We start from the raw sequence: 23,063 nt of genomic DNA, 5'->3' as shown, positions 1-23,063 counted from the left end.
ACACGATCTTGTATTATGGTCTGGCAAATAGAAGCAACCATGAAGCCTGTGCCCTCTGCACGTTAGAAGCTCTGCTGTTTCACAGTAACAGAATAACGTGTTCTCCTTTCTTTGTTGTGTTTTGTAGGCCGCTCGGAATAACAAAGAGCCTGCAGTGGAAGAAATATGTTTCATAGAGGCGAAGGCGACCAAGTACGTACACGCGTATAAGGAATGCATTTTAGAGGCCACATTTACTGGACTTTTTTCTTGTTTTGGTTCACACTACAGCTCTCAAAATACGGTATATTGTTCTTTAACACCCTATGTTCTTTCCTTACCACGTCACGTACCCGCATCTCTGCCAGGCGGCGTTCAATCTCGCAATGATCAGTGGTCTTAATGTATTAGCTTTTCAGTGTATTATGTGAGGATTTGGAACTGCATCAGGTCTGTGTTTTTTAGCCGTTCTCCTTGTTCGCTGTCCGTTTTCGTCCCTTCACCACATGTGTTCCTGTTTCTATGCGTTTGGGCGCTGATGACCATGCTGTTTAGCGCCCGAAAACCACACACACACTATAACACAGTTAACGTATTCCCTTTATTGTATCCCCTGTCCAATTGATTTATTTTAACAAAAGAGCCTTTGTTTCGAATTTTTCATCATGAACAACAGCAGATGGAACAGAATGATAGATACTTAAAGTGTTTTATTATAGTTGTCGGTTATGGTTGTTAGTTTTAATATCTCCTCTGATTTGCGTTTTTGTAGCTTTTATCTTTGAGCATTTTCACAATTACCTCCAATGTCATTGCAGAAATATGCGCAGAGGCTAGCGTGAGATTAGGCACACATCACACTTCGAAAAAGTTAGTGATTGCATATTTATATGGTTAATATTACTTTGTAGAATAAATATGTTGTGTATAATTGAGATTGGAAATGGACAACATCGTAGAAAGATGGAATTCTGTACGACAGTACTAGGGAAGAAAACTTTTCTTGGAGGCAAAGTGTGCCAAGCAAACAAAATCAGTTTCAGTCACGGAAAATTAGTCTTTAAACGGAGCCACTTAGATGATTCAATATACGATACATCGTACTTACAAGGGATATGTGAAACCATAGACGCTCTGCCCCATTGGATTCTTGGGCAGCAGGCCCTTGTTGAGATCTCCACACAGATTCGCCAGCGAACGTTGTGGTACTGGATCCCTCAGACCTGCAAGATAGCACACACTTAATATAGCTTATAATGCATTTTTAAAGTATTTTAGAAAACACGGGATTCTTCTTGAAAGTACCTTCCTCATACTATTTCATGTTATTCGTGTAATGCCAGTTAATTTATAAATCTTTAACCACGAATTGTGCGATACCAGATTAATATTTGATTTCAGTTTTTGAAGATAAGTCACGTTAACTTCACATATCAATTTTCTAGCTACTGGTGACGAAGTAGATTTTCTTTAACTTCGAGAAAAATTTTTAAAAAGCTTATGAAGTACCTGAACAATATTTACCGATACAACACAAACAAAATTTCGTCGATATCAGCACCATCTCTGTGTTAGGGAGAGAAATTTTCACCGTGACTGCGTAATATGAGCGTCAAGCAACTACAGTGAAATTAAGACTATGTGCTCAACGTCTGAACCTGTCTTGAACCGCCTGCTATGATAATAACAGATGGAGTAACTGACTGCGTCGACGGAACTGTATGGAATACGGTGCAGTACTCGAATCGCTGGAAGTAATTCTCCCCCCCCCCCCCCCCCGCCTCCCCCTACAGTCGCGAGGAGGCAGTCAGTGATTGTCATCTGATCTCACCATTATAGACCTGTCCACCACTGCAGTGTACAAGACATTCCCTAAAACAGAAACCAACCGCTTACGGAAAAACTTTGAATTTCTGCCAGGCAAAGGAACTGTTTGATTTTTATTGTACAGTGGACCATCTGCAGATCCTGAATGACATTGGAGACCAGAGCCATAAATATGACCTACCACTTTACCTTTTACTCATACATTTTAACAAAGCTTTCTGATTCAGTCTCATCAAAATATGTGCTAATAGCCTTTGAGAAATCAGGAATTTATTCTAATAATTTTGGTATACTGAAGAATGTATGCATCAGTTCCAGTACACTTCATTGGGATAGTGGGAAATTCGGAATTGAAAGAGGTCTCAGGCAAAGAGATTCTGTTTCACTGAAGCTAGAAAAAGAGGGAGATATGTGTTTTCACTAAACGTCTATGTACTATATTCGCTTTGCTTGTCGAAGTATATAGTGTGCTTGTGGTCCAAATAAACTTGAATAATGAGTAGAAATGGTTACAGAAAAAGTTTGAAAGTACGCCTTCAAATCAACAACATTAAAGTTAACATAATGTATGATCTGCCATTAATAAAGGAAATGGTGCTAATTAACGTCGAAGACTTTGAACAAGTAAAAGAGTTTTTGTTATTAGGGAAACTGAGGACGATGAGTGGAAGCACAGAAAGAGATATAAAATGTAGAAACTGTGGTATGAACTAAAATTCGCACGGCCACATTTTTTAACCCTGTCACATGGATGCTAATGGTGTACATTTCCCTGTAACGCACTGGACATTCCACGTTGATACACGGACAAATCTGGCAGATCCTGTCAAGGAAATGTCGTCGTTTCGAATATTTTTACGTCACTCCCTTCTCATGCACCCCCAGGCCTAACTGTATTGGGGAATCTTACTTTTTCATTCCTATCCCTAAGGGATGTGGGTAGTTTTTATCCCACGACGCTTCTTTCCAGATAGTAAGTAACCAGTAGACTCGCGGTTCTTCAAAGAATTGAACCCCGTTGTATAAAACAGCTTCAAACGTCTCATTGGTTTACAAATGAGTAAATGTGTTAAGTTTTTGACGTTAAACCAAGTAAGCGAGAAAAATGTTGGAAATGGTTTGAAATTATGTCCAACGTTTGTTCGAAGTCGCGCTAAGTGCTTTCTTTATCAAACACGGGATGAGTAAAGTCTGGGTGCTTTGAGCCCCGTTTTAAGAAAACCTTTACAGACATATCTGTGTTTAACGCGTCGTATCTCTTGGACTACGTGTCATACAGTGACAAATTTTGTAAGTAAAGTCAGAGATGTTTGTGAATACTGTCTGCGAAATGTATTCAGAATAGAATTAGTGGTAATAATAATGAGCGTATGGCATTGGTGGCCGGGAGACCCCTCGTGGGGCAGTTCGGCCGCCGCTCCACAAGTTCTTTAACTCCACTACGGCTACTTGCGAGTGAATGACCCCGCCGGGAATCGAACCCGGGACCCCGTGCGCGGGAAGCGAGAACGCTACCGCAAGTCCACGAGCCACGGACAGAATTAATGGTAAGAAGTATTAAAATGTCATGCCTGATATGGCATTTTTACTGCGTGAACAGCAAAAATGTAATACGCGATAAACGTCTTTCCTTTCACTTTTTGAAATCATGTGATCATGTGTAACGTGCTGAATGACTACCACTGGATATCTTCGAGCGGTGCGTTAAGCTTCTTCACTTCTCCCCCTTTTTATGAGAGGCAAGTGGTTTTTACCACCACAGTGCTGCTTTCCAGGTAGCAAGTGACATGTGTGTCAAGTTTGGTTGAAACCGAGCCGTTTACGAGCAGATGTTGAATATACATACACACATTGTTATACGTATAGAGAGAGAAGTTCACGAACAGCAAGTTTCATTTCCTTTTGCATCTTCGTCATGAGTATGCTGTGGACACTTCCAAGACGCAGACAGCCGTGGCCATAGGAGAGCACGCGTACACCCCTGGTTTGACGAACATTCAGGCACCCCCCTCCCACTCGTCTGCCCCTCTAAAATACCCGATCTTAATCCCATAGAAAATGCCTGGGTCTATTTCGAACTGGAACATAGATGTCGACATCCCTACAGATCGGTAGCTCTATGGTATCTAATTGTCAATGAGTGACTTCAGCTGGATGAGGCATACGTGAAGAAACTTGTGGGGTCTCTTCCTCACCAAACTGAGACCTTTATCCAGGCCAGAGGCGATGTTACACGAAGTTAACCCGACGTTTCCGGAGATGATCTATCTATTTGTTTTTGTCTGGTGTGCCTCTGTTGGGAATTACTGGACTGATAAGAAAATAAACATAGTTCAAGGAATGGACTGGAGTGAAGACGAAATTATGTGTCTGATGGAAATGAAATGACAATAGTAGGAACACATAGCAAGGCGAATAGGTGGTGGATCCAAGGAATTTATTTGCTGCATCCAAAGAGGTTAGAAACGACAGAATAGGACAGAATAGGTCTGTCAACGACAGAATAGAAGTAATATGTACTATCGACAGATGATCTCAGATTAACTCCATATTTCTAGATTTCCAGAAGACTTTTGACTCCGTTCCGCACAAGAGACTTCTAATAAAATTGCGTGTCTGTGGAATATCGTCTTAGCAGTGCAACTGGATACGAGATATCCTCTTAGGAGGGTCATACCAAGTAGTAATCGACAGAAAATCATCGAGTAAAACAGTAGTAATATCCTGTGTTCCCCAAGGAAGTGTTATAGGCTCTCTGCTTTTAAAGATCGATATCAACGATTTAGGAGACAATCTGAGTACCCGTCTTAGATTGTTTGCAGATGAGGCTGTCTTTTACCGCCTGGTAAAGCCTTCATAAGATCAACACTAATTGCAAAATTGCTTGGACGCGATATCTGAATGATGTGAAAAGTGGAAATTGTCTCTCAATAAGGAAAAACTGCGAGGTCATCGAAATGAGTACAAAACGAAATTAGTTAAATTTCGATTTGCACGATAAATCACACAAATTTAAACCTCCGAAGGGGATAGATACCTAAGAATTACAATTACGAACAACTTAAGTTGGAAGGATCACATAGATACTGATGAGGGAAAGACAAACCAAAGACTATGTTTTATTGGCGAACGACCTAGAAGATGCGACAGGGCTACTAAAGAGATTGCCTAGGCTACACTTGTTCGTCCTCTACTCCAGGTAGGACTGAGAGAGGACAGTGAAAAGAGTTCAAAAAAGGGCAGCTAGTTTTGTATTCTCGCGAGATAGGGGAGACAGTGCCACGGATATGATAAGCGAGTTGGAATGGCAATAATTAAAAAAAGAGACGTTTTTCGTTTCGGAAAAGATCTTTTCATCAGGTTTGAATCATCAACTTTCTCCTCTCATTATGTAAGTATTTTTTGTCACCATCCTAATGATAATCATCATAATAAAATGAGAGTAATCAGAGCTCGTACCGAAAGATTTAAGCGTGCATTTTTCCGATGCGCTGTTACTGAGTGGAACGGTAGACACATAGTTTGAAGGTGGTTTGAAGAACCCTCTACCAGCCACTTAAGTGTGACTTAGAGGCTAGTCATGTAGTCCTGTACACTGAAGAGACAAAGAAACTGGTACCCCCCCTGACCACGCAGAAGTGTTGCAACACGATATGGCATGGACTCGACTAATGTCGGAAGTAGTGCTGGAGGGAACTGACACCATGAATGCTGCAGGGCTGTCCATAAATACGTAAGAGTACGAGGGGGTGGAGAGCTCCTTTGAGCAGAACGTTGCAAGGCATTCCATATATGCTCTATAATGTTCATGTCTGGATAGTTTGGTGGGCAGAGGAAGTGTTTAAATTCAGAAGAGTGTTCCTGGAGCCACTCTGTAGCAGTTCTGAACGTGTTTGGTATCGAACTGTCGTGCTGGAATTGCCCAAGTCCTTCGCAATGCACAAAGGACGTGAATGGATGCAGGTGCTCAGACAGGATGCTTACGTACGTGTCACCTGCCACAGTTGTATCTAGACGTATCAGGGCATAACAATATCTGTTTATGGTCCATTTCATTTTTTTGTAATTGGTTTACTTTGAAATTTTCGCATATTGGTACTATTTTTTCTGTGTACGTAAAGTCAAGTGTGTTACACTGGACATTGAAGTTCTATGTATTGTATGTACTCAATGTAAGTTAAATACTATGTAAATTGTTTATTGTGTTAAATAATTATCTGATGGCGTTTCGTATTTAAAAATATTAGTGTATAAATTGTTCATGTTGCTGTAAATTTGACAGTTTAAGAAATGGTCATGCTTAGCAACAATATAAGAAATATGTATTATGTAAAAGCCAGTGTGCTTTTGTTTAAAACGAAAGTGGCTCTTTGGAGTGGAACAGGTGGCAAGGGTGGATTGGCGCGTTACCTAGAGCAAGTGCGGGAAGTAAGACACACACAGTCTGTAGGCAGCAGTGATTGAGGCAACACTTTTGTGGAGCAGGAGAAGCTTTGCCTGCAAATTCGCACAAAATGCCTCGGATGGAGACTGCAAACGGTTTACGGCATAGCTGCGAGTTGCTGGGCTAATGTATGTAGAATAACGACGCCAAGAAGAGAAATTAAGCCCATACAGCAAGAGACTTGCAGACCGTACTGTGGTTAGTGTAGCCGCCATAATTGTTCGCCACACCCAAGCCTACAGCCACCAGATAAGACTATTTTATAGTAAATTTATTTTTGTACAGCGTATTTTACAGACTTATGAAGTGCCAAGTTAATATGCAGAGGCACCATTTAAATTTTTTTGTGTTTTATTAGCTATTGCAAAGTGTTATAGTAAAAGTTTGCTTACGTAAAATTCAACCAGAGTGAAGTTTAATTACTAGAATCTGGTAAACGACTATTCAGAGTCAGTTCAAAGAATAATAGCTTTTGAAAGTAAATTACAGTAAGAAAGAGCTATTCTTGAAGTGAAATGATAAGTATAAAAATGTTTGTTTTAGTATCTAAGTATTTTAGTGTTTAAGTTTGTTTATTACAGAAAATGATTTTCTATATGTTCCCCCTGGCCAAATTTTTTTAGCTCCCTGAAGTTGTCTACTGGGCTTTTTCCCTATTTAAAACGCAATGTGTAGTAATCAAAAAGAAATTCCAATGTCTGCAACAAAATTGTTTACGTGGACTAATATTTAATTTGAAGAACAAAATTAAACAGTAGGAGGAAAGTAGGCAAAAATTCATAGTTCTGCTTTCCTATTACTTCACTGTTTCCTTGCTTGGATAGGCTGGCGACCACTAGTACATGTTTTAAACTACTTAAGTAGACTTGGAACCGAGTTGTCCTAGCTTCAGTATAACATTATTCATACTGCGTTTCTATTTAACTGCTGGGTAAAATCTTAGGAAAAGAATTGAATAGTCTGATTAGACACAACACACGGTCAAACCCTGTAGAAAGGGTAACTCTATTGATTAGCTTTTCCTATAACAGGACTATTCTCCCATAGTGTGCTTTATTTGGAAACTAAACTAAACTTTAGTGAGAGGGTTATATGTGGGTTTACCCGCAAAAGGACTTTTTGTTCTGTTGGGTTGTAGTATACATGACAACATAGCGACAGGTTTTTCTGTTATTTAGGTAAAAGCATACCAAAGTAAAATACTAGAGGTAGAGTTACAAGGGGCCCCATATCACTCCAACTGCACACGCCCCACACCATTACAGATCCTCCACCACCTTGGACAGTCCCCTGATGACATGCAGGGTCCATGTATTCATGGGGCTGTCTCCATACCCGTACACGTCCATCCGCTCAATACAATTTGAAACGAGACTCGTCGGACCAGTCAATTTGTTTCCAGTCATCAAGTGAGCACGAGTGGGCCTTCGTCTCCGAAAGCCCATATCGATGGTGTTTCGCACGCTGACGCTTGTTCATAGCCCAGCAGTTTGCGGAAGGGTTGCATTTCTGTCACGATGAACCATTGTCTTCAGTCGTCATTGGTCCCGTTCTTGCATGATGTTTTTCCGGGCCGCAGCGATGTTGGAGACTTGATGTTTTTCAACATTCCTGATATTCACGGTACACTCGTGAAATGGTCGTACGGGAAAATCCCCACTTCATCGCTACCTCGGAGATGCTGTGTCACATCGCTCGTGCGCCGACTATAACACCACGTTCAAACTTACTTATATTGATAACCTGCCATTGTAGAAGCAGTAACAACTGCGACAGACACTTCTCGTCTTATACAGTGTGGTCCATTGATAGAGACCGGGTCAAATACACTCCTGGAAATGGAAAAAAGAACACATTGACACCGGTGTGTCACACCCACCATACTTGCTCCGGACACTGCGAGAGGGCTGTACAAGCAATGATCACACTCACGGCACAGCGGACACACCAGGAACCGCGGTGTTGGCCGTCGAATGGCGCTAGCTGCGCAGCATTTGTGCACCGCCGCCGTCAGTGTCAGCCAGTTTGCCGTGGCATACGGAGCTCCATCGCAGTCTTTAACACTGGTAACATGCCGCGACAGCGTGGACGTGAACCGTATGTGCAGTTGACGGACTTTGAGCGAGGGCGTATAGTGGGCATGCGGGAGGCCGGGTGGACGTACCGCCGAATTGCTCAACACGTGGTGCGTGAGGTCTCCACAGTACATCGATGTTGTCGCCAGTGGTCGGCGGAAGGTGCACGTGCCCGTCGACCTGGGACCGGACCGCAGCAACGCACGGATGCACGCCAAGACCGTAGGATCCTACGCAGTGCCGTAGGGGACCGCACCGCCACTTCCCAGCAAATTAGGGACACTGCTGCTCCTGGGGTATCGGCGAGGACCATTCGCAACCGTCTCCATGAAGCTGGGCTACGGTCCCGCACACCGTTAGGCCGTCTTCCGCTCACGCCCCAACATCATGCAGCCCGCCTCCAGTGGTGTCGCGACAGTCGTGAATGGAGGAACGAATGGAGACGTGTCGTCTTCAGCGATGAGAGTCGCTTCTGCCTTGGTGCCAATGATGGTCGTATGTGTGTTTGGCGCCGTGCAGGTGAGCGCCACAATCAGGACTGCATACGACCGAGGCACACAGGGCCAACACCCGGCATCATGGTGTGGGGAGCGATCTCCTACACTGGCCGTACACCTCTGGTGATCGTCGAGGGGACACTGAATAGTGCACGGTACATCCAAACCGTCATCGAACCCATCGTTCTACCATTCCTAGACCGGCAAGGGAACTTGCTGTTCCAACAGGACAATGCACGACCGCATGTATCCCGTGCCACCCAACGTGCGCTAGAAGGTGTAAGTCAACTACCCTGGCCAGCAAGGTCTCCGGATCTGTCCCCCATTGAGCATGTTTGGGACTGGATGAAGCGTCGTCTCACGCGGTCTGCACGTCCAGCACGAACGCTGGTCCAACTGAGGCGCCAGGTGAAAATGGCATGGCAAACCGTTCCACAGGACTACATCTAGCATCTCTACGATCGTCTCCATGGGAGAATAGCAGCCTGCATTGCTGCGAAAGGTGGATATACACTGTACTAGTGCTGACATTGTGCATGCTCTGTTGCCTGTGTCTATGTGCCTGTGGTTCTGTCACTGTGATCATGTGATGTACCTGACCCCAGGAATGTGTCAATAAAGTTTCCCCTTCCTGGGACAATGAATTCACGGTGTTCTTATTTCAATTTCCAGGAGTGTATATCACGAAATAAGCATCAAACGAAAAACCTACAATGAACGAAACTCATCTAGCTTGAAGGGGGGAACCAGATGGCGCTATGGTTGGCCCGCTAGATGGCGCTGCCATAGGTCAAACTGATATCAACTGCGTTTTTTTTTTAAATAGGGACACCCATTTTTATTACATATTCGTGTAGCACGTAAAGAAATATGAATGTTTTAGTTGGACCACTTTTTTCGCTTTGTGATAGATGGAGCTGTAATAGTCACAAACGTATAAGTACGTGGTATCACGTGACATTGCGCCAGTGCGGAAGGTATTTGCTTCGTGATGCATTACCCATGTTAAAATGGACCGTTTATCAATTGCGGAAAAGGTAGATATCGTGTTGATATATGGCTATTGTGGTCAAAATGCCCAACGGGCGTGTGCTATGTATGCTGCTCGGTAACCTGGATGATATCATCCAAGTGTCCCGACCGTTCACAGGACAGGTACGTTATTTAAGGAAACAGGAAGTGCTCAGCCACATGTGAAACGTAAACCACGACCTGCAACTAATGATGATGCCCAAGTACGTGTTTTAGCTGCTGTCGCGGCTCATCCGCGCATCAGTAGCAGACAAATTGCGCGAGAATCTGGAATGTAAAAAATGTCGGTGTTGAGAATGCTACATAACACCGATTGCACCCGTGCCATATCTCTATGCAGCAGGAATTGCATGGCGACGACTCTGAACGTGGTGTACAGTTCTACCACTGGCCACAAGAGAAATTACGGGACGATGACAGATTTTTTGCACGCGTTCTATTTAGCGACGAAGCGCACATTAACCAACATCGGTAACGTAAACCGGCATAATTTGCACTACTGGGCAACGGAAAATCCACGATGACTGATACAAGTGGAACATCAGCGACCTTGGCGGGTTAATGTATGGTGCGGTATTATGGGAGGAAGGATAATTGGCCCCCATTTTATAGATGGCAATGTAAATGGTGCAATGTATGCTGATTTCCTACGTAATGTTCTACCGATGTTACTACAAGATGTTACACTGAATGACAGAATGGCGATATACTTCCAACATGATGGATGTCCGGCACATAGCTCGCGTGCAGTTGAAGCGGTATTGAATAGCCTATTTTATGACAGGTAAATTGGTCGTCGAAGCACCATACCATGGCCCGCACAATCACCGGATCTGACGTCTCCGGATTTCTTTTTGTGGGGAAAGTTGAAGGATACTTGCTACCGTGATCCACCGACAACACGTGACAACATGCGTCAGCGCATTCTCAATGCATGTGCGAACATTATGGAAGGCGAACTACTCGCTGTTGAGAGGAATGTCGTTACACGAATTGCCAAATGCATTGAGGTTCACGGACATCATTTTGAGCATTTATTGCATTAATGTGGTATTTACAGGTAATCACGGTGTAACAGCATGCGTTCTCAGAAATGATAAGCTCACAAAGGTAGATGCATCGCATTGGAACAACCGAAATAAAATGTTCAAACGTACCTACGTTCTGTATTTTAATTTAAAAAACCTACCTGTTTCCAACTGTTCGTCTAAAATTGTGAGCCATATGTTTGTGACTATTAGAGCCCCATCTATCCCAAAGCGAAAAAAGTGGTCCAACTGAGACGTTCATATTTCTTTACGTACTACACGAATATGTAATTAAGAAATGGGGGTTCCTATTTTATAAAAACGCAGTTGATATCCGTTTGACCTATGCCAGCGCCCTCTAGCGGGCCAACTATAGTGCCATCTGGTTTCCCCTTTCAAGCTAGACAAGTTTCGTTCTATGTAGTTTTTTCGTTTGACGCTCATTTCGCGAGATATTTGGCCCGGTCACGATCAATGGACCACCCTGTATAGGCATTGCCGACCGTAGCGCCGTATTCCTTCCGTTTACGTATCTCTGTACCAGATTCTTTGGCGCTTCAGTGTAGATGTCGTAGATGACGGTGTGCGGGTGCTTATACGTAAGAGAAAGTGCATAGTGTTTCCAGCTGCTTGTCAGTGCCAGGCGAGATGATGGAGCTGCTTAGAGTGGTCCCAAGTAGCGTCTTCCTGCCGGCGTCAACCCGCGTCACGCCAGCCGTCAGTTGGCACATCTGGCTGTTGCAGCGTCCCGCTTTGCAGTGACAAGAACCTACCTCGTGGACGCCTCGAGAAATTTCAGCAAGCAGGTATCACCCACATAATCGTGTCCACAAATGCTTAGTCATATATCACAGAAACTACCTTCCCGAAAGCACGATTGAGAAAAAAAATGCTGGCTAAATATTGTTACAGACTCATAACATAATTAGCTTTCTGTTAACCTGTTGCGTGAATTTCGCACTAGATCTGAAGTTCGGATTGAAACACACTTCAATACGGAAAATTAATCGAGAACATTTTATTGAACTACTCCCTTCTGAATTCCTCTGCACCCGCGTAACATTTTTGCTTAGCTCAGTGATGGTGACAGAATCAACTATAGTCAAGTTTTAACTATCACCAAGAAACATCAAAGTTAAATAGTTTTCTTGTTTGTTTGCAAACACGTCTGCGTTTCTGGTAGACACTTGTTATTTAGGGACAAGTGCCAATTTTTGCACCATACAAATATCTTAGCTAACTCGTTTTGCAATTGATTTTGATCTTCTAATGACTTTATTAGACCATAAGTGACAGTATCATTTGCAAACAACCTAAGACATCGGCTCAGATTGCCTCCTATATCGTTAATAAAGAACACCAGAGGGCCCACAACACTATCTTGGGAAACGCCAGAAATCGCTTCTGTTTTACTCGAACACCTTCTTTCAGTTACTACGACTGTAACCTCTCCGGCAGGAAATCGCGAATCCAGTCGCATAACAGAGGTGATGTTCAAAATGTTCAAATGTGTGTGAAATCTTATGGGACTTAACTGCTAAAGTCATCAGTCCCCAAGTTTACGCACTACTTAACCTAAATTATCTTAAGGACAAACACACACACCCATGCCCGAGGGAGGATTCGATCCTCCGCCGGGATCAGCCGCACAGTCAATGACTGCAGCGCCTTATACCGCTCGGCTAATCCTGCTCGGCCACGGAGGTGATATTGCATAAACACGCAATTTGATTACAAACCACTTGAGAGGTATGGTTTCGAAAGACTTCTGGAAATCCAGAAATACGGAATCAATTTGAAATTCCTTGTCGATAGCACTCAGCGCTTCGGGTGAGTAAAGAGCTAGGTAGTTTTGTTTCACAAGAACGATGTTTTCTAAATCCGTGTTCACTGTATGTCAATTGACCGTTCTCTTCGAGGTAATTTATAATGTTCGAACGCAATATATGTTACAAAATCCTGCCTCATATCGACGTTAATGATGTGCGCGTGTAATTAAGTGGATTAATCCCGTTGCCTTTCTTGAATACTGGTGTAACCCGTTCACCTTTCCAGCCTTTGGGTAGGGATCTTTCGTCAAGCGAGCGGTTGTATATGGTTGTTAAGCATGGAACTGTTGCGTCAGCATACTCTGAAAGGAACCTAATTGGTATACGAGGGCTATTCAGAAAGTAAGGTCCTATCGGTCACGAAATGGAAACGAGTGTGGAAATGAAAAATGTATTATTTGCAACAGTTAGCTACAATTTCCAGTTAGTTATCTACGTAGTCGGCTAGCCGACTTAGACACTTGTTATAGTGTTGTACAAACTTTCCAATACCCTCTTCATAGGAGGCAGCCGCTCTACGCTGATCTAGAGTTCGTTGTCTGTGCCAAAATGTTGTCTTCATAGCCAATGGTACATGTGAGCAGAGATGAAATGCAGGGGCAATCAGATACGGGCCGTATTATGGATGATCAAACACTTCTCGTCGAAAACGATGCAGGAGCGTCTTCATTGCCCCTGCAGAATGCGGCCGAGAATTGTCTTGAAGAAGGATACACATGAGAGTTACGTTATGTGGGCTGCATCGCTTCAAGCGAAATTTCTCATCAGGCTCTCGTACTTCGCGTGACAGACTATTTTCTAGGCCTCTTTAAGTGCTCACTGTGAGCTCAGAATTGAAAAGAAGGATTACAAAGCTTCATCGGGTTTTCACAGTGGTTTGCACTTCGCGACCGATCGAAACTTACTTTCCGAATAGCCCTCGTACAATCTGAACCTGAAGACTTGCTTTTATTAAGAGAGTTAAGTTGCTTCACTACTCCAAGGATATCTACTCCTAAGTTACTCACGTTGCCAACTGTTCTTAATTCGAATTCTGGAATATTTACTTCGTCTTCTTTGATTTCAGAAGGCTGTGTTTCGTAACTTTCCTTTAGCAGCATTGTCATCGGCATTGCTTCAATTGCTGTCGCCCAGAGAAAGTATTGATTGTGTCTTGTCACTGGTATTCTTCACATAAGACCAGAATATCTTTGGATTTTCTGCCAGGTTTCGAGATAAAGTTTCGTGGTGGAAACTGCTATAAGCATCTTGCATTGAAGACCGCACTAAATTTAAGAGATCGCCAATGTTGGGGATTTCACATTCTCCAGATTGTCATATGTACACAATGAAACGTTTTTGGAGTGTTGAAACATTTATTTCTACGGCTAGTTCTATTTTAGCTGTTACACATGCATTTAAGAAAATACATCACCAAAACAGAAGGTTTCTGTCGTTATTTCACGTGTTTCTTCCGCCCAAAATTAAGAATGCGTAATTTAATTTTTTTACAAGTGTTAATTACAACTTCGTGATCGCAGACGTAGATCTGTAATTTGTGCGCCACTGCAAACTGTGTGCTAAAATTATTTTACTTTTGAGCCATCGGTCTCCTGACAGGTCTGATGCGGCCCCGTGCCAACCCCTTCGTCTCGGAGTAGAACTTGCACCACCAACGTCCTTAATTATTTGCTGAATATGTTACAGTCTCTCTTCCCCTATGGTTTTTACCCTCCAAAGCTCCCTCAAGTACCATAGCAGTTATTCCTTGATATAACAAATATCCTATCATCTTATCCCTTCTTTCTATCAGCGTTTTCCACATGTTTCTGTCCTAACTTATTCTGCGGAGAACCTCATTTTTTAAAATCTTATGCACCTAGTTGTCAACATCGTTTCCTGCCATCCTGACCCTTCTTATTAGTGTTTGCCACACGTTGCTTTCCTAACTGATTCTGCGCAGAACCTCACTTTTTACCTTATGTCCACCTATTTTCAATATCCATATGTCAAAAGCCTCGACCTCTTCTTTCCCCGTTTTTATCGTCACACGTTTTAAGAATTTTTCCATTCTACTTAAGGATAGAACGTGTGATAAATGTACTTGTGGCACGTGTGGTTGCAAAACATCCCACAAAATTCCCCATCTACGAATACTTTGTTTCTCCGTTTGGCGTTCCTTTCCTCTTTATCAGACAGGCAGCTAAAATGGTGGCAAAAATAAAACTGTACCTGTTGATTCAATTTTTCAGTACAAAACGGAAAAAATGAGAACTAAATTCCGCATGACCACTGGGTATTTTATGGACATGCAGACTTCAGACAAGGGGGGAAACACAGGATGACGCTACGGCTCTGAAATAAAAAAAGGGGGCGTCTCGACGACTTATTTAGACACAGCTATCCACCAACCAAAAAGAACTAGGGTGCAGTAATTGTAAACTCTGTCAACCTCTGCAAAACTGTTCAGGTGTTAAGTGAACTGCTTACGAATGGCCGATAGAATCAAGGTGTTCCACATTTACTATTACACACTTCTACAGGTTTTAGATGGTTCTTTGCAGTTTCTATAGGCACAGTTAAGAGGACATGCTTAGAATTGCCGTCAGAGTAGTTCAGTTGATTGTCAAGTGGAATGGACATTTGTAGTGAACAAGTGTGCAGCGAAAAACAAGGAGATGAGTGGATGCTGTGTGTGTGAGCGTCTCTTTGTCCCCCCCCCCCCCCCCCACCTCTCTCTCTCTCTCTCTCTCTCTCTCTCTCTCTCTCTCTCTATGTGTGTGTGTATGTGTGTGTTTGAGAGAGAGAGAGAGAGAGAGAGAGAGAGAGAGACAGAGAGAGAGAGAGAGAGAGAGAGAGAGAGAGAAGAGAGATAAGAGAGAGAGAATTTTAGGATTAAGCATAACAAGTAGCGAACTCAGTACTCATTCTCCATTCGCCCCCCCCCCCCCCGAAAAGTAAGATAAATACGAACAAAAATGCAAAACGTTATATCTAACACAATGGGATACACAATAAAATAATCTGTCCCATTGAATTTGACCAATCTTACAACAAAGGGGTAATACATATTCTACCCATTTATTATAAAACAACAGTAAAAGATGAACTGGTGCGTTTCTGGCACCAGTTTCCATCAATCGTCATTTTGATCTTTGAGTCGACTTCGATGCTGTTTTATCTTCTGCTCATCTTTGGCGTCGCGGGTTTAACGGCAGCGCGTGCGCTCTGCTGGGGAGGTGTGTCGGGATCGGCGGTGAGCGAGAGTGACGTGGGACTGTGTACGTAGGCAGGGCGGCGAGAGGACGAGTCGGACAGCGAAGGAGCGGGGCCAGCAGCTGCGGCGTGTCGAGTCGTGAGGGCTGATCCACCGCCCATGGTGATTAGTTTTCATAGAGGTCGGAAGTACAAGCTCCTTCGAATCTGTTATCAGTTACACCGGCCGATGGAATTGGAGTGGCCGAGTTGCTTCGGTGGGCTGCGTGCGGCTTAATTGAATCTGCCAGTGTACTAAAAATCCTTTGGAATTGTTTTAGATGTTTATCACTGACCTCGGTGTTGTGGCTAACTATCTTGACTGCAGTTGAGGAAGTGTGGCTACGCCCAACCAACCGACGTGAAGCGTGGTTAAAGACATAGCTAGAAGTGCAACGAGTAGTGAGTAAGTCCGGGTCTGGCGGTTCAAGACACGCCGAGATACGTCCTCTATTCTACCTTGTAGTTCATTCGGTAGTTTGGCGTGTAAATGTGCGCCGAGATAATTCTTGTCAGCTTAACTTCACGGCATGATTTTAGCGAACTTAGTAATCAAAGTTTAAGGGCTGGCACTTACCAAGTAATTCACGGAGGCTAACTTGTTTATATTCAGTTGCATTGATCAACTGTTCTCTAGGTAAGATTGTGTAGTTTATGTCTCAGAATACTGTCTGCCGTTCATGTTGTGTTGTGTTACAGACAATTGGCAGCGGTCGACGCAAGCATACTGGGAACAGATCACCACGAGAACAAAGAGATACTAAAGGCCCTGTCCTCTCCTTTACATCTTGGGTTATGTTGTCAGTGTTGCGTGATTCCATCTTTCCAGTGGAAAATTGTGGCATCTGAAGTTCAATTGCAGTGCCAAGTTAAGTGCATTCCTATGTCATTTCCTGTCTCGTATTGATTTGAATCCTTGGTCTGCTCGCGTCTATCGCTAATTCACACGCAATATTGAAGGAATCTCATTTTAGTGACACTGTCATACGGTCATGTTCTAGTTGCAATCATTCTACGAATATTGTTGATTAATCAACTGAGTAAGTAAATTTGAAGATTTGTTTGGTTAAAATTAAAGTACCTCTCTAATTGTTTTAGTCATTTGTATATAGTTTTATTTAGGAAAATTGACTAGTCAAACTTTAAAATATCTGTGTGCTTACCCTTAATCTGTTCCTCAGCTGGTTGGAAGTAATGAAAGTTGTGAAGGGAATTGTATGGACATTTGTACTATTTAAGTAAGGCTTTATCTGAGTATATTCACCCAGTTATATGCAAATTTCAGTTTTATGGTCTTGTTCCGGTTAAAGAAATTTATTTGTTATTTGTCAAAGTGATCTGGCCTTGTAAGGCAGTCTCCTGTATTATTGTGATTGTAATTTTATAATGCTTCTGATCTTAATAAAATATGTAGCAACTGCAACGGATTACTGTTGTGATTTTGGTGTGTCACTACCATTAAACATTTCAAAAGGAGAACAAGAAAACCCTGCAATAATGTATCTTAATGCAGAATACCAAGGCCTAAGATATATCCAACCAACTCCATACTAACACTTCACAAGCAGTTACAAGAGAACGAGAAACACCGTTCGAAAACACTAGGCCAAGTTACCCTCTGCTTGGCGTAACAGCTGAGAACAACAAAACAGAGACTACCAGCAACAGGAAGAGATTAAAGTTTCATTTTTCAAACTTTAATGCACCACACTACAGCGGCCGCACCGTATTTGAAAATTGTGATCTCTCGGTAATTTAATTTGGCCGACCCAGTCACACTCGTCTGCACTAAAAGACTGTGCTGGACACAAACAGCACAACTTCCTTTAATCGTCGTAGCCGGAATCACACAGTGGCTAACGTGTTCTTTGGTTCCGTGAAGCCAAGTACCGTCTTCTTCTCGAGACAGGAACGAAGCCCATGTTGACACTAAGACACCGCCCGCACTGAAGCCAAGTCCACTAGGCTGACTCGCTCATGTTCACTTTATAAAACTTCTAAGACACTACGCATACTTTAATGACATAAAGGTAAGACTCACGAACTATTTAAATGTTATTGAATGTCTTGGTGATATTTGCTGTGGTCACAAAAGCAAAAAAATAAAACATTTGTCTGTTCTTTCATATACCTGATTAAATGATCATAGTATAATGTTAAATAACACGCAAACAATTTTTTATGGATGAAAACGAGTAAATAAGACGTATTTAATAAAACAAACTTTAACTCAATATTAAGGAAGCAGAACAAGTAGCCCCAGATCTTCGCGACAGGTGACCAGAAAGTAGCTCAGAATTTCTTACTTCGTTTCGGCTTCAGATTTTGAAACTGTATTATCAATATTGATATCTTTAGCTATTCCATGTTTTATTAACTAACTGCTAAATCAAACTGTCGAGCTTGACTTATAGTGGACCCAAAATAATTCGTAATTAATTTGACTTCTGAAAAAAAAAAAAGAATTCTGGTACATAACGCTATCAAAACACACAAAGTTAATAAAAATCTTAGCGCCAAAATAAAGTTAGCACCAGTTTCGGAAAAAACCTTATTAGTCTTGAAATCTGTGCAATGATATAGTCTTCAAAAATCTCATGATAATTCAAATGGTTCAAATGGCTCTGAGCACTATGGGACTTAACTTCTGAGGTCATCAGTTCCCTATAACTTAGAACTACTTAAACCTAACTAACCTAAGGACATCACACACATCCATGCCCGAGGCAGGATTCGAACCTGCGACCATAGCGGTCGCGCGGTTCCAGACTGAAGCGTCTAGAACCGCTCGGCCACATCGGCCGGCTCATGAAAATTGTCAACTGGTGTTTTGTATAATCGCGGGAAGTTCTGTTTCTGAAGTTTTGATCAAATGACTAGGATTTGAAAAAGCATCCGATATACATTACATGGTTCTGTAACGTGTCGATTTCTTGTAGAAAGCTGTCGATGCACTGTTAACATTGACCTTCTCAGTTCGCAGCGTTCTGTGTAGTATGGCTTGGAAATGCAAGTTCAGAAACCTCTAGATAGCGTCCGTCAGCTCATGTACCTGCCGGGTAAGGGGATTAGTGGATCCTTTCTCGACCCTTTTTGGGTATAAATTTTGCAGGGCGTAAATTTCAGCGGGCACAGTTTTAGGTAAGTTCCTCGCTGAAACAGCACGCCACTCCACGTCTTCTGGCGCTGTGAGCCAGTGTTTTACTGTTCCAGGCACGCTTTGCCGTGGCACGACGCACCACCAGTGCTGGCGCCAGCGGCCAGTCGAGGCAGGAATACTACTGTGCGTGCATCGGTGATTCGCGGCACAGTATAATTAAACTTAGGGAGATAACATTCAGTCGCGACAGTAGATAATGTGCTTTCTGTGAGCACAATGAGTGAAATGTCGTGGGAAAACCAACAATTGACGAATGACTTGGCCATAATCTGGTTATATTTAGTGGAGCAATAATTGTACTATTCAACTACATTAATAAAAGTGGTGTCAGTCTGTGTGCTCATACAAGAATATGTTAAAACGTTTGGCAGAACTTCACGAATCGTTGTTTGGCTGCGTCTGTGAATGACATTTTGCTGTTTCCACCACCCTAAGAACTGTCATCACTTCCAGTTACAGTTATGTGGATTCATATGTTCAGTAACAGTGCGCTTCCATGTTTTAAAAAATTATCTCATGGTTAAAACTATAATTGTAATATCATCAGTCTTCTGTGATAAAAATGTGGTTTCAGCCAGCAATTTCCTCCAAGGATGCCCGGACGCAATATTTGGGGAAGTGATGATAGGCCGAGGTGAACGTAATACATGACAATTTACTTTTTTTAGGCTGTTTGAGCTGTATTTACGAGGATAGCCCATGTTTCACGGATTTTGTGGACATCACAGTAGCTCACCACACACCTACTATTTTTGATCAGGTATATTGGAACGTACAACCCAGGCACAATATGTTCAGTGTGCATAGTCATTATTATATCAAGGGATTTGTGTAGTAAACTAGGTTAGAAACATCCAGACGTGTATCCAGGGGTGGGGGTGGGGTGGGAGGAGGTCGCATATTAATTTTCAAATTTTTTAGCTAACTTTCGGAGAACAAAGTAGCATGAAAACTAAGACTGTCGAAAACTAAGACTGTCGAAAATAGCAAGGGATGGTAGACAGTTACAATTTACACCTGGTACTTAACAGCTATTTTCCTGTGGGCTAAGTCAAGTGGATTGGGTTGAGACCTCACCGGCCTCAGAAAACTATTTCAGCCAGGAAAAGGTGTCCATTCGCAGACTGATCATACTTGCTGCCAACGGCAAATCCGGCACGGTTCCTAGGCTGAAAACAGAAGTTGAGTGAGGCATGACAGGGGTGGGTGAGGCAAGGGGGGAGGAAGACTATCAGTTGAGGAAAAAAAAATACAGGAAGATTGGTTTGCCCGAACGCAGTCTAAAAGGACTGAAAGAATCAGCCTTCCCTCATTTAAACACTCACGACATTAGTGCTAAGTGAAAGACTGCTAATGGTGAGGGTACACTTAGATTTTGTACATGATGAACTTGTGAAATTTGTGAACGTTTGTTATTGTTACAGTTCTTAAAACAATTACAAGACGCATGCACTTTTCAAATTATTGCACGAATACTTTTTAAATGCTGCTAGGAAGCTGTATCCGAAGTGATGTACTAATCATTGATTTAAGCACATTATTATATTAAAACAACTTTTATAATTCTGTTGTTGTTATTATTAAAATCGGAATCACTTGTAGCTTCTTAAAAGTGGGAGTGGTGGCAACCTATATTGTGGGGGAGGGATAACAAACTGTGACCACTCTTCCTCCCTCCCCCCCCCCCCCTCCTACCCTCCCCCAATATCCGAACCTCTCCTTTAGAAAATACAGTATACAAATATTTAAAATGTGCTGAAACAGAACAAAGTTTATACGGTTGACATCCATTAGGTTAATTGACAACTGCAGCGACGGGAAGTGGATCCATCGAGAAAGTTAAAACAAATGTGGCAAATCGTGAAAACAGTGGATGCCCTCGATAAGGGATTAATGCTAGGCAAGATACAGCTCTTAATAAATTTTCAGTGTTTACCAATTTTTGTCTCATTTAACCAGTTATACCTTACTTTTCATTACAAATGAAGGATATCGCGATCATCGTTATAATTTAACATTATTTTGTATAGTCTTTGGCCTCTATTGTTCAATCTTTACATTGAAGAAACGAGGACGGAAATAAAAGGCTCAAGAGTGCGATTAAATATGGTCCTAAACCGACAGGTCATGCAGGGCCTCTATGTTAGCCTCCGTGATCACCTGATCTTGTCCCTCTGGATTTTCCTGCCTACAGTCATCTCAGAAGTGAAGTATGCAACATTCCCACTGATCCGGTTGAAGAACAGGAGCAGCAAACTGTACAGTCTTGCTAAAATTTACGAGATGATTCGAGGGTGTTTGAAGCAATTCATAGCTCACTGCAATGATGAGTGCATTGTTATAATGAAGTATGACCTGTAATGGAACTGGGTATTCTGGCATCTTTATGTAGTAGTGAAAATCTTATGTATGGTGAATTCCTGGTGATTGATACAAATTTGTAACTTGCATTGAAGTCCTGTATCTGAAATTTCATGGTGCTGTTACACTCTTTATTTACATTTACAATTTTTTTATTCGCGATTATTTAGTGACAGATTATTCTTGTGGCATCACAATTTACTATTTTTAGTTTCCAGTTTGTTTTGTACGCAGTGCTTTCATATTAGATCAATTACAACTTTGTATATGAACTTCAAAATAAAGAAGTTAAGTGAATTTAGAGGTCACTGAACCATAATGTGATGATAACTATCAGATTTTCTGTTTACATTTCTTTAATAGATCGTATTTCAAAATTTGTATTATTTGAAATTACTTCAGCATTATCATTACCTTATAATTTTCTGAATTTCATATTTGGGACGTTTGATGTAAAATAACGGTATCAATACTCTCTTCGTGCATTTTGAAAACTGTTAAGACTAATTATTATCAGTAAAATAAAACGGAAACTTGATTGATTATAATAGCAAGTGTGTGGTTGTCAGCCAAAACTGACTTCAGTATGAAGTATCATCTCAGTTAGTGCAAGAGTAATGGAAATGTAAAGTTTTCGATTAAATTCCCCACCTAATTGGGTAATTGGTTATGTTATTGTTGCATACTAATGTTGGCAAATGTGCAACTGAAGTCAATATGACACTAATCGTGATTGATTTTTATTAAAATTACCCGAATAAGAACACCTAACTTCATACAAATACAAGTAAGACAACAGACTCAGCCAGAGCTGTGGAAAAAGCAGCAGGAGCCTCATAATGACCATTGCTGGACGACGCTCTTCCTGATGCAGCAGTTCAGCAGAGGCCAACTGCTTTTGTGCCACCGCTTCCGCGTACCAGCGACCTTTCCATAAAGTCCGCATCGAGCAGCTGCATTTAAACCCCAGTCCAGCCGAGTAGGTTGTTATCGGTTTGGCTGGGCTGTTTTAACTTCGCCCGCTGAGTGTCGATTGTTGCCACGAGGTCTCGCGGTTCTAGGCGCGCAGTCCGGAGCCGTGCGACTGCTACGGTCGCAGGTTCGAATCCTGCCTCGGGCATGGATGTGTGTGATGTCCTTAGGTTAGTTAGGTTTAAGTAGTTCTAAGTTCTAGGGGACTAATGACCACAGCAGTTGAGTCCCATAGTGCCCAGAGCCATTTGAACCATTTTTTTGTTGCCACGACATCTACTGGTGCAGCAATTACGATACGATGCTGCCGGCACGGTTGCCGCCGGACTCCAAACGGTTGTCCACTGGCCACTGCCTGAACGTCCAAGCGCGTCAACCAACACCCCACCGCCGCCAAGGCCGCCAAGGCACGAACGGACGACTCATCAGCCCCGTGTCGCTAGTGCCTGCCGCCACCTGACGAAACGCCGCAGCCAACGACTCAGTTTACGCCTTCCAGGGCAGCCCTGCCTACCATCACGTCACCGGGACCCGAGCCACAGCCTAAGAAGACGTCGCTGCTTGCAGCAGCCATCACAGCTCAGAGCCAGGCTGTGGTCCAGGTGGAAGACCACACTGCAGTTCC

At 42.6% G+C, this 23,063-nt stretch overlaps 1 protein-coding gene across 1 annotated transcript in view; it reads right to left on the bottom strand.

Annotated features, from left to right (window-relative positions):
* Positions 1–23,063, bottom strand: part of LOC126272905 (uncharacterized) — a 337,543-nt gene that overhangs the window by 86,849 nt on the left and 227,631 nt on the right. Inside the window, exon 3 of the mRNA XM_049976169.1 lies at positions 1,088–1,202. Within this exon, the coding sequence (XP_049832126.1) occupies positions 1,088–1,202 (115 nt within the window). The remainder of the gene's footprint in view (positions 1–1,087; positions 1,203–23,063) is intronic.

The sequence above is a fragment of the Schistocerca gregaria genome, chromosome 5 (assembly GCF_023897955.1).
Source record: "Schistocerca gregaria isolate iqSchGreg1 chromosome 5, iqSchGreg1.2, whole genome shotgun sequence".
Lineage (NCBI taxonomy): Eukaryota > Metazoa > Arthropoda > Insecta > Orthoptera > Acrididae > Schistocerca > Schistocerca gregaria.
This window is presented reverse-complemented; position numbering and strand designations above follow the sequence as displayed.